Here is a 12,625-nt window from a genome sequence, read left to right as displayed (position 1 = left end):
GGACTCTGACTTACTTTCAGGAACTTATTAATTAAAATTAGGCTTTTGTATACTTCACCATGAATGTGCTCAAGGCAAATAATGTTAGTGTTGTCTTTCTATATGTGTATGGTTTATAAGTTTTGTGTTTAGTTTAGCTTTTCTGGTATGGTGTTGGGGTATTTGTGGGTGTCAGATTTCATTGTTTGGGCGGAAATTGCTTATTCATGGGTACTGAATTTAATAGATTTGTAATTTGAAGAAAAAAAAACAAAACTCCCAAATTATGGAAAGTATTAAGTGAAAATAATACTGACATTCACTTTCATGCATTTTCAAGCAAGCAAACATGCTTCCTGCAGTAATGTAGTTAATGTGATGAGTTTATCATTGTCAATATTTTTCATGCCATCTCACCCTTGTCTGTGTGGGTTTGAGTCTTGGATTCGGCCAATGTGGGTATGAGAGAAAGCTTGCCAGTAACTTCTCGTGGGTCGGTGGTTCTTTCCGGGGTTTTCCAGTGTTCTTCCTCCACCATTAATACTGGCCGCCATGTATAGCCTATCATGTGCTGAAAAATGGTGTTAAACCCTACAACAATAACAACAACAATCATGTCTAAGGAGATCTAAACAAAACAAGATGATTAGCTTTTGTAGGCATATACTAGTTGAATTCCATTATAATAATGAATTCATTTTTTTCAATGTCCTTAAAGACCACTGTCAAACCATAAACTCTCAACAATATGGGATTAGGTGCTAAAACAAAGTGGATAACATAAAAGAGAGCTTATCTTTTCAATATATAAACAGTCCTCTCAGTTATTACAGTGGCAATGAGAATGGTGAAAAAAGTGGGAAACTTGAAAGGCGCTACTGCTCCCTAATGTTTTCACATCATATGGTCAGGAGAAACTGCTGTTCCATGTAAAGGGAAATTGGTATCCTATTTGTGGTTGACACATGTAAAACCTTCCCCCCCCAAGATTATCTGTCTTGGCTTGGGTTATTACTCAGTTAAAAATGTGAGGACATTGCAGATGTATTCTAAATTAAGGTCTCAGTTGACTTAAACTTAAAGGCATGTACCTTTAAGACGATTCATGCTGAATGAATTATCTCAACACAAGAGAAAGTGTCACCTTGGACAGCCATAAATAAAACGGGTTATGAGAAGGTGGGATTGATTTGCTGCTTTCACAATACGAGTAATATCACTATGATATCTGCAGTGAAGCAGTTAATAGTGACACACACACACACACACACACACACACACACACATATATATATATATATATATATATATATATATATATATATATATATATATATATATATATATATCCAGTATGGAACAGTTGGTAATAGAATGATTCATGATGCATACATGTTGGATATGTTCAGGGATTAATAAAGACACAAGGTAATTAAATATTTCATGTGCTTTTAAAAAAATGCAAACTTGTTAACTTTTCTGAAATTTTAATACAGTCATGATTCTCATACGTTTACTAATTTCATTGGATTGCATGAAGTTTAGCTTTATTAATTATTATAACTGGATATAATATGATCTTTATGAAGTAAAGAAAGATGCTAACAACAAGTTTGTTGCAAACTATTAGCAGTGCCAGATTTAGGACAAATGAGGCCCTGTGCTAGTTACGTTATGAGGCCCCTTACTTGGGCCCTGAAAGAGGTAGGCCCGGTAGGCCTACACAGGTAGTCAGGCATACATACTCAGGAAGTTTAGGAGTAGTTAAAATGTGACGTGTTACCTGATCAATCATTATTTTTACAATGATGATTGATGAAGTTTACTGTTTACACAAAACAGTCAAATAATCAAATTGCCATGTTTTTGTATTACCCTGTTAAGGCCTGTTTACATTTTTACAGTAGGCTATTTAATGTCAGAACATCTTCCTTCGAGCTTTCCTGACTGCAAACTCATCAGTGATTTCATTAAAATTAGTAAGTCGCAGTTTATCATTCTCTATACAGAGAATACTCAGACCAGATAGCCGCTCTTGTGACATTGTTGAACGAAGGTCACTTTTGATCCTTTTCAGCCTAGAAAATGATCTCTCTCCAGAACAGTTAGTGACCATCAAACACAGGAACAATCTAAAAATTGTTTCCACATTTGGGAAAGCAGCCTGAATTTTCTCCTGTTTTATTATCTTGTACATGTCTTGGTGGCTGAAGCTTTCTTTTTCTGCATGAGCCTGTTTGACATACAAGCGGAAAGTCAAGAGTTCATCAACAAGACTGAGATCAACATCCTTTGGATATTCTTGTTCTAGTCTCTTGACACCATGGAGAATTTGTTCCCTCATTGCTTGCATATCAATTAAAAATGAGAAATTGTCAGCAACACTCCTATACACAATAGCTTTTCTTTCTAAATTTGAGTGAAGAGTATCAGTTACAGGGATAAATGAATGTATCCTAAACTTATCTCTTGGAGGAATTTCAATTTCATCCAAGGCTTCAGTTGCACTGCCATCATTGTGTTGTCGTTTTCGTACTCTATGCCTTCTTTGGAGAGTTCTGTACTCTACATCAGGTAGAGTAGTTTTTGCTTGCTCCTCAATCTCATCAAAGTTTTCCCATGTGTTGGAAACAAATTGCAGAAGTGAACTGCATAGGTTTGCACATGTGGTCAATGAAATCTGTGTACTTTGAAGGGCATTACTTACTTTGTGAAACTGCTCAAGCAAACCTGTCCATCGAAGAAGCATGAACACAAATTCAAATTCTTCCATTTTTTGCAATAGATTTTGAGCTTGTCGTCTAGTATCATCCTTTTCAGTGTCATCATCATGGATGTGACTGCTTCAAGAATGTGAGCATAACTTTCACTGATGGCTGTCGTAGCTCTGGCATGGGCCTCCCATCGTGTGTCAGATAAATGTTGCAGAACATTTGACTGTGGTGGCAAGAAGTTTTTCAGCACTGCCTACCATCTTGTAGAGGCTGAGAAAAAGCAATAAAGTTCATTGACCACACCAAAGAAATTCACTGCATCCAGGCAAGAGTCAACTGTAGCTCTTCCAACCAGATTTAAGGAATGTCCAGCACAGGGAATAAATTTTGAAAACTTATTCTTTTCCAGAATTTTCAGTTGAACGCCATTATACTTTCCAGCCATGTTAGATGCATTGTCATATGATTGACCCCTGCATTTACTGAAATCAATTTCAAGTTCTTCAGAGAAGTTCAGTATCAATTCAGCCATTCCTTCACCTGTGTGATTCTTCAGGTCAATAAATGTCAAGAATCGTTCAACTGGTATTCCATCAAGGGGAGAAACATATCTAACAATTACAGTGAGTTGATCAACATTGGAAACATCAGGTGTTGAATCGACCGATACACTAAAATACCATGCTTCTTTGATTTCTTTCACTATTTCGTCATGAACTTTTTTAGCCATTAGCTGGATAACTTCTTCACATATGGTTTTGGATAGGTATGGTGGATGGCCAGATCCTTTATTTCCATACTGGTTTATGTGGGTACATAAGAAGGGATCAAATTTGGCAATCAGTTCCAGCAAACCGAGAAAGTTTCCATTGTTTGGTGAGCCGAAGGTTTCATCATCTCCTCTAAAAGCCAATCCACGTTCTGCCAACAGACAAATCACTGCCATCACTCGTTGAAGTACATGCCTCCAGTATTCCTGTTCTGCTTTGACTTGCACAACAAGTTTTGTTGTAAGCGTCTGACCACATTTTCTTGTTAAGTAGGTCAACATAGAGTCCATATGACTTTTTGAATTTTCATGGGTGTTAATAATTTGAGGATGAGACCAGTTATCAAATCCTGAAGAAGCTAGAGCTGTAGTTGAAAAAACATTCCTAGAGAATTTTGAGAAAAGTTTGCACACAAAACAGTAGACATTTCCTTCTGCTAGAGAATATACTAGCCATTCCCGAGGGTAGGTTTCTCCATTTATTTTAGTGGAGAAGAATAAACTTCTTGAGCATTAACGAGTTTGGTTTTTGTAGGTTCGCTTCGAAGTTGTGAAAGGTCTCTCCCAGTGTTGACATTCCAAAGGGCCTTTCTCAATCCAGTATGAAATTTCTTCATTGCTCAATGTGGTCCATAAACCTTTATCATTCTTGACAATGAAATCAGTAGAAGAGCCAACACTCACTTCTGTACATTTGGTGGGGGAAACTGAAGCTTCCGTGTCTGTGGATCTACTTGTACTTGGAGTTATTGACTAAGCACAATGGTAAATCCAGTACTGACCATTAGACATAATCCTTGCATTAGTTGGATGTTTGTTGAAATTTTGCATATGAATAAATTGCATCAGCACATTGCCATTCTTCATCCGCTTTCATAAATGTATCACTATAAATATATAAAATAAACACACAAACTGGTGATGCTTTATCATTTGATATGAGGTGCACACAGACTGTGGATACTCTACCATTGGATATGGCTGGAAAGGGGGGGGGGCACACAGAGATTAGTGATATTTTACTGTTGGATATAACTGGGGTAGGTGCACTTGGGTTAATGATACTTTACCATTGGATATGGCTTGGGGGGGAGGTGCACAAAGACTGTTTATGCTCTAACATCAGATATGTGGGGGATGGTTGCACACAGATGAGTGATACTTTACCATTGGATATGGCTGTGGGGGGAGGTGCACAAAGACTGTTTATGTTCTAACATCAGATATGGGGGTGGTTTGCACACAGAGGATTGATACTTTGCCATTGGATATGGCTGGGGGGGTTGGTGCACAAAGACTTTATGCTCTAACATCAGATATGGGGGGTTTGCACACAGATGAGTGATACTTTAACATTGGATATGGCTGGGGGGGGGAGAGGTGTACAAAGACTATTTATGCTCTAACATCAGATATGGGGGGTGGGTTGCACACAGATGAGTGATACTTTACCATTGGATATGGCTGGGGGGGAGAGGTGCACAAAGACTGTTTATGCTCTAACATCAGATATGGGGGGGGCTATATAGTAATCACTCCCATTATGGCCATCAATATCATCTTCACAGCCACCTCAATCACACCATTGTCTTGTTCATCATCATCGTTATTGTCATCACCACCACCAATATCTTTGTTTCAAAACCATTTTTCTGCCTCCTTCTTCTACCTTGCCTTTTTTACTTTACAGCCTCATTTTATGTTGCAGGCACCAGAAGCATCTCAACCCAAACAAGATTCAGTCAAGTCCAGCCAGGCCAAGAAGGTGGACAGAAAAGTAGCTGGTCCTGGTCCAGCCCCCAAAGGTGGTCAAAGCAAAGTCCCAGCCTGGAAGTAGGACCTTTTGATGACCCAGATTGAAAGAAATTAAATATTTCTTTAGAAGTTTGAATTGCAAGCATTTGCTGAAGATGTTTCCATGATGAAAGGCCAACATACTCACACACACAAAAATGGATATAATGGATACAGACAAATATTTCAAACATTTATTGATGTGGAATGGACTGAATGCTGCATTGCACATTTTCCATTATTTATGGAAATTCTTGCATCATCATGTAATGTGAAATATGGTGATTTGGAAATCTGTCTCAAACACTGTTGACTTTATAATTGCAAGTATCATGAATATTTTCATTCATGACAAGATTATGAAAGTTCAGAACAATTAGCAAACACTGCCAGACATTTTAATTAAAGTCATTATTTTTTTCCTTCCTAGTGATAGTAGCATGATGACAGGATTTAACAAGCCAGATAAGTGCTCTAGAAGAATAAAAGATCTTATTGTAGAAGACATCTTCTTTAATATTAGAAGGGGTAATTTTCTTGAATCTTATTCTGAATTCTCACTTGTAAGTGGGGTACCAATTATCGTTGATTTCCTAGTTGCTACAAACCAAGACTTTGCAGATCGAATGAATAAAAATTCCTCTGGAAAATAAACAAGATCTTCTTCCCCATCTGAAGCATATTGGTAATTAATTAAAGTAACGATCAAAGTACATGGAACATGGGGGAAGGGGTATAATGAAGTTATCTTGTCTGTTAGTCCATCACACTTTTGTTGACTTAATAATTTACATCTTCATGAAACTTGGTATATTTTTGCATTGTGACAAGAATATTCTGCTCTGTAAAAACAATTGAGTCTCTGTGCTTGGCATTTTAAGAGCTATCTTTATTGTGTTCTTCTGTCTGTCTGCCTGTCTGGCGGACCTTCAGACTCTTGTCCATTAATGTATCCAAAACCATTCGAGATATTCTTATGAAATTTTTAAGAACTTGTAACAGCTGTCTGATTAGTGCTTATAGAGTTACCTCTTCATTTGTTGAAAACTATATTTGCACTCCATATCTTGCTGTGGACATTCCGTAAGCATCTGCTTACTGACGGATCTAGTTTTTGCAAAAACCACTAAAATTGCTACCCACGATAAATAATAAATTCACAGTGCTTGAAAATGAATGTGGTCTTTACTCGTTTATAAGTCAATTCCAACTTAAAACAACATTAACTCTGATCTATTGTTGTATAATGCACGTGCAGATCAGAGTCTGTTTTGTTTGTTATACTGATTACTCATAACAAACTTCGTGGACCCAGATTTACTGATGTATTTTGCAGTGGCAGATCTCGGTTTGTGAAGCTTGCAGTTGAACTAGACTTGTGAGCGAGTATATACAATATGCTTCTCAATGTGATATATGTAATATTCTTGGTATTCATTGTTAGAATTTGAATTGCAGCGTTAACTAGGGTAGATATGAGGGTATCATGAGTAGAGGCATGATTTAAATTCTCTTCTGTAGAGAAATAAACATTGTTGTTGAAAGCTCTTGTATGAAGTGAGAAATATAAGGGACTTGGTACCATTTAAAGTGCTCTATTGTTTGGGAATCTCATGCTTTGTCTTATGGTAATACAATTTTTAGTGCTTGCTAATAGCATATTCAAGTTGCATGTAGTTACATGTTGACATGCAGATAGTAAATTATAACTAATCGTTTGGTAAAGTTAGTGAAGATTCCTTGTTGTCTCACTTCTGTAAGCCTGAAGAAACATGTATCTCTTTTCCAGCAGTGGTGACAGCATCAACCTTAAAGTTATGAATTAAGTTTTCCCAAGTCAGAGATTTGAGGTTGAGGCCGGGGAAATGTTGATGCCTAGATGCGGATGAGATACTGGTTTCTACAGAATACTAGTTTATGTTACAGTGTCCATGCTATTTTTTATGCTTTGTGTGTTTTTCTTTGGGCATTTAATTTTCATTCTTATTCTTAACTTCTCCTTTCATACAGTACATAAATTGTGTGTTTTTCTAACTGAGTACATGTAATTCTTTGTATGAAAATATGCTTATTGGTTAAATTATTGTACATTTTGTATAGAAGCTATTCCTTGTAAATGTATGTATATTGCTATTTAAAAATATGAATACATTAACATATTTAAAATCAAATAAAAAAACTGTCCGCTACTTTCTATTTTTACATTCATTCATTTAAGCCCATATAAAGTGATAGATTATATGAAAATGTCAGTTATTAAGATTTTGTAGTGTCGCCCAAATGCACGCATTTTTGTCTGCATATTAGTAAAATCTTTCATAGTTGAGATTTTGTTGTTTGTTGTGTTGTTGTGGGGTTTAACACCATTCTCTGTGCAAAATAGGCTGTATATGGCGGATAGTATAACTGGTAGAGGAAGAATCAGGGAAAATCCCAGTAAGAACCACTGACCCACTGGAAGCTACTGGCAGCTTTCTCACAATCCACATTGGCCGAACCCAAGACTCAAACCCACGTGACTGTTCCGATGGCCTAGTGGTTAGAGCGTCCGCCTCGGATGAGGGAGGTTGTGGGTACAATTCCCAGCCAAGTCACACCAAAGACTTACAAAAATGGTACTAACAGCTTCCTTGCTTGGCACTCAGCATTACGAGGTTAGTGTTAGGACTGGTCGGCCTGGTGGCAGGATAATGTGACTGGGTGGGACATCATGCTACATGTCTGCGACATGATGCCCCAGTGCTAGACATCACTATAAACTGCCACACTGCATACATTGTAGCAGTATGACTGAAAAATTGTTAAAGCTACATTAAAAATCCAAATGACATGCACACACACAAACCCATGTGGACAGAGGTGAGATGGCTATGATCAGTAATGGTGAGCACTTTAGAGCACTGGGCCACCCAGGCCCCTATCTGGGATTAACAAGCTGGGTACATGTATGGTAGTCCTAGTGCATAATAATGATGACAGTGATGTACAAACTCATACCTAACCAAGTACGAACTCATACCTGACCAAACATTGGTCCATGTGGGGTTTTTTTGCTAGCTTTCCAGCTATGATTGTTATTTCTTACTCATCCATTCACTTAATCACCCATACATCTCCCTAGCAACTGTATCCATAAACTGAGCAGAACTAAAATCTTTCTTAGCATTCATTTGCAAAAACTATTTATAGCTACAGATGCTGTGGTGCAAACTTGTATTACTACAAAAGATAAGTAACATAATTTTATTGAATATTAAATAACGACTGCATTTAGTGAGTATAAATTCTCAATTACATAAAATATACAAGCCAAATTAATATTAATATAATTGTAATCACTTGTACTCTGTTATTTTTAGATCATTTCTGTTGTTTAAACTATGTAGTAAGATTTCTTTTTGAATTTGCAGATATAATGGCTTTAAATGTTTCTATATTCGGTCGTGAACAATAATATCATGGTTAATATTTTCTTCTCAGCTCCTATAAAATGGAAAACGCAAAAGGTGATATTCATTTTTGACAGTTCTTAAATTACACCTATTACGTAGCTGTTCTTTCATTGAATATACTCATAACAACTCATTTCTGTATTCAAGTTATGTGATTCTGTTCAAAATCTAATTGGGGCAATTTTAATGTGAGCTGTATCTTGTTGGATGAAAATCAAAAATACTCTCGCTTGTTTGATGACTTCACAGAAGATATCTATTTTTGCTTGTATTGATCTGAAACTGTTTCTTGTTTAACAGACTGTAATCACAATATCAAATTTATTGCTCCAGATGTAATAAAATTCTAGATAATCTGACAGATTTAACATGCAATAAATTACCATTATCCGCATCACTTTGTAACATGGTACACATTCTAAGAATCAAACTATCTCTACTTACCTATACAAAGACATAATTTTATAATCTCCTACATGTGTATTTCTGTAATTTATCACAGAAAACATCCCAAGTAGTCCATTTTCTATGGGGCTTGCATTGTTGACCTAGATAAATTTACAGTGATCATCAGTGTTGACGTCAAAAGATATGGATATTAAGGAGGGCAGTAATGGGTTAGGTAAATCATTCAAAACCCAAGCAACTGTTTTACACATCTTTTATCGTGTTGTCCAAAAAGAATATTTTTCAATTATTTTAGTCCATTAGATCACTGGAAAATGAGTTGTGCTAGAGAATTGTGCATTGTATATAAAAGTTCCTGGTTTTTATCACTTTAAGCAAAAATATCTTGCCCACATTAGGCAATCCTAGTATATGTACTAAGGTCAGACCTGGGCAACTAGTCATATGACCAGGGATAATTTGTTTTCGATGGAACTTTCTAGATTTGTATCGGTCTTTTCATATCCATGCAGAAAAAGGCATTTCTTTGAGCTACTCTCTATGGCTGCCAGAGGTTTCAGCCCATTTCAAGTTTGATCCCGATAGGTTTTAGCTCCAGGAGGTATCAGCATTGTTTAAGGTTGCCATGTGTTCCAATTTTAGAGTTATTTTAACTAACCATTTTATAAATTTGTGTGTGTGTTTTTTTAGCTTTTGAAATTTCCAGAAGTCATAAAGCTTATCAGTAGCTTCCCATAGGTCAGTAATTCTTCCCAGATTCATCCTCCACCAGTTGTACTAGCAACCCTTGTACAGCCAGCCTATCAGGTACTAAAAATGGCATTGAACACAGGAGAAGAAATGTTCATGAACGGGAATCAAATAATTTAGATGATGTGGCTTTGTGTGTAATGCATGCACTGTTTTTATTACCACTATAAAGGCCTCCTTACAGGGGTTTTGAATTACATATTTTATGTAGACATTTGCCTCCGGGAATGTTGCTTGATTGTTATATTGGATGAAAAAAATTCACATTCTCGTTTTCTATCATTTGAAATTTCCAAATCTGACAGTTTCTTAGTGGCCAATTCATCTTTGTTGAATGCTTTTTTTAAAAGTTAAATGAGGTGAGAATGTTGTGGTAAGCGATGCAGTTCATTATGATATTTCATGAATCCTATATGGAAGACTCATGCCAACACCTATAATTAGTAAAATACCTGTACAGTTACAGATATTTTAGCTGATAATCACCATATTCAACCTGTGTACAAGTTACAGCCGACTACGGATAGATTAGACCCAGATCTGCCTTTGCATTATGTGCTGGCAGATATTGCTCTACGCCGATGTGTGGCGTTGTATGCAAAAAATGAGGTGGGTTGTTTGCAGTATATTTCTGTGCAGACATTGTACTTTTCTCGCAATACCTCACAATATTTCAGGACTGAGAGTGTGGAGAGCTGTCAGAGTAAGTGGTGGGAAGGCAATCCTTGGGCAGCCTGGTTTGGAATTTCACCCTAATGCTAAATACATGTTAACAGATGTTCCTAGTTGTGGGCACCACAATAAAAATTAAAAAAGTGCATCACATTTGGCATTTTCCACTATCGTTGTTCTTCTCTGCTCCCGCTTTAGAGGTGATATGAGTTCTCAGTTTGAGAGCAACATTCAGTAGCAGTGTTCTTCATGTTAGGTGTAAAGAGCTGTCTCAATGTCTCATCCAAAGTCACCCACAATATTTCTGTTTGTATTTCTATTACATTTGCTTGAGATGATTTTGGCAACATTGTAGTATGTTAGATACCATCATATCATTTAATGTGTTACATCCTGGAGGCCATCCCTTCCCTTCAGAATTTTTATAATGGGTTTAAATTTTCTATCATTTCTTTACTAATGTATCTGAAGTCACCATAGTTATGTGCACTCAAGAAAATCCATATATATATATATATATATATATATATATATATATATATATATATTCGCTAACTATATACATACACCATTATATTCGAATAGATTAGTTAATAATTCATTGCAAGCAGGAAAAGAATGCATGACACGAGTAACGGCAACATTCTCCTAGAACTCTTGTACCTGCACTCAGTATCACATGGACATGCGCTCATTACTGAAACAGGATGGAACTAGGTCAAAGGCAAGGTCTCTAGTTGCATGAGAACTCGCTAACTATAGGCCCATGCCCAGTGGCATCCTAAGGGTAAATGGGCAACAAGGATGGCCCAAAGGGGTTTTGGCATCCGAAGACCGCCAGCACCCATGGTTTTGGTACCACAAGACCTCTTGCACTCATATTAAACCCCCCTCCGCCCCATGCTACTGCCAAGATGTATGGCGGAAAATTTACGTGGCAGCAAAATGACGGTATTTTAAAATGCTTAAGTGAATATAAGATCTAGCGAACAAAACACTAATGTGCAGATGTAGGAAAAAAAACTATTTGTGACACTTCTCTTCCTGCAGCCCAGTAAATCTGAAATGTAGGTCATAGTGACCCTCTTTTGTTGTAATAATTTTGTACTATCAGAGATGCATTCATTCATATTGTAAAAAGTCTAGCATGAAAAATGATTAACAAATTAACACAATTAAACTAAAGTCAGTTAAGCATGAAATATGGGCCACAGTGACCTATTTATATGATAGATGTGTAGTACTTATTAAGTATTCCCATAAGCACGTTTCATGATTCTAGGTATAGCAATATGTATACATGGTGCAAAAAGCCTGTGTAGTCATGAGGTAATTGCAAAAACTTAACATGACTTTTTGTTGTGTGTTTTAGTAATAAGGATGATTGATGACTATTGTATGAACAGAACTTGATAAATAAACCCAAAGCATAAAATGTAACCAACACCAGTGAAGAATGAACTATGGGCCACAGAGACATACTTTTTATGCAGGTGTAGTACTCACCAAGATGCAGCTCCTTGCCGAGTTTCATGTTTCCAGTATAACATTATGTGTACTGGGATTTAAACAAATATAGCTGGTCACGAGATAAATTAATACAAAAATTAACTTGTGACATTAAAATGTGAAATTATTTTACAATGTCTTTTGTTGTAAAGGTGTAATACTAAAAGAGATAAATACAATCATCTAATCTAACAAGTTAATCATGAACCAAGCTTGTGAAATAAACTTGAAACATGAGTGAAAGATAGCGCCCTCCACCACTAGTAGGCAGATTAGGGAAGAGGGTGCTGACCGGAACAATTAACATTCCTAGACGAACTTTTCTTTAGTGGCGCTCTACAGTTTCGTATTTTGCATAGATTTTAAAGAAAAAGAATTTCCCCGGCTTTCCTCACTGGTTATACTGGCTATTTAAAAAAGACCTTGTATATCTTAGGTATAATTCAAAGAACCTTTAATTGCCTTTATTTTGGTGTATGATTGATGGGTGTACTATGGGTTATAAAATATACAGCTTGGCCTTACTCCAGATGTGCACCTTTCAAAAAAGTGCTAGCTCTACTTGGTCATTTTCACTT

At 36.5% G+C, this 12,625-nt stretch overlaps 1 protein-coding gene across 1 annotated transcript in view; it reads left to right on the top strand.

Annotated features, from left to right (window-relative positions):
• LOC149798624 (uncharacterized) overlaps positions 1–7,445 on the top strand; it is a 143,299-nt gene extending 135,854 nt beyond the window's left edge. The window contains exon 26 of the mRNA XM_089957456.1: positions 5,171–7,445. Coding sequence (XP_089813582.1) covers positions 5,171–5,299 — 129 coding nt within the window. The 3' untranslated portion in view covers positions 5,300–7,445. The remainder of the gene's footprint in view (positions 1–5,170) is intronic.
• The last annotated feature ends 5,180 nt before the right edge of the window (positions 7,446–12,625 follow it).

The sequence above is a fragment of the Sinohyriopsis cumingii genome, chromosome 5, assembly GCF_028554795.1.
Source record: "Sinohyriopsis cumingii isolate HCF-2022 chromosome 5, ASM2855479v2, whole genome shotgun sequence".
Lineage (NCBI taxonomy): Eukaryota > Metazoa > Mollusca > Bivalvia > Unionida > Unionidae > Sinohyriopsis > Sinohyriopsis cumingii.
Note: the sequence above shows the minus strand (reverse complement) of the source record. Positions and strands in the feature narration are given on the sequence as shown.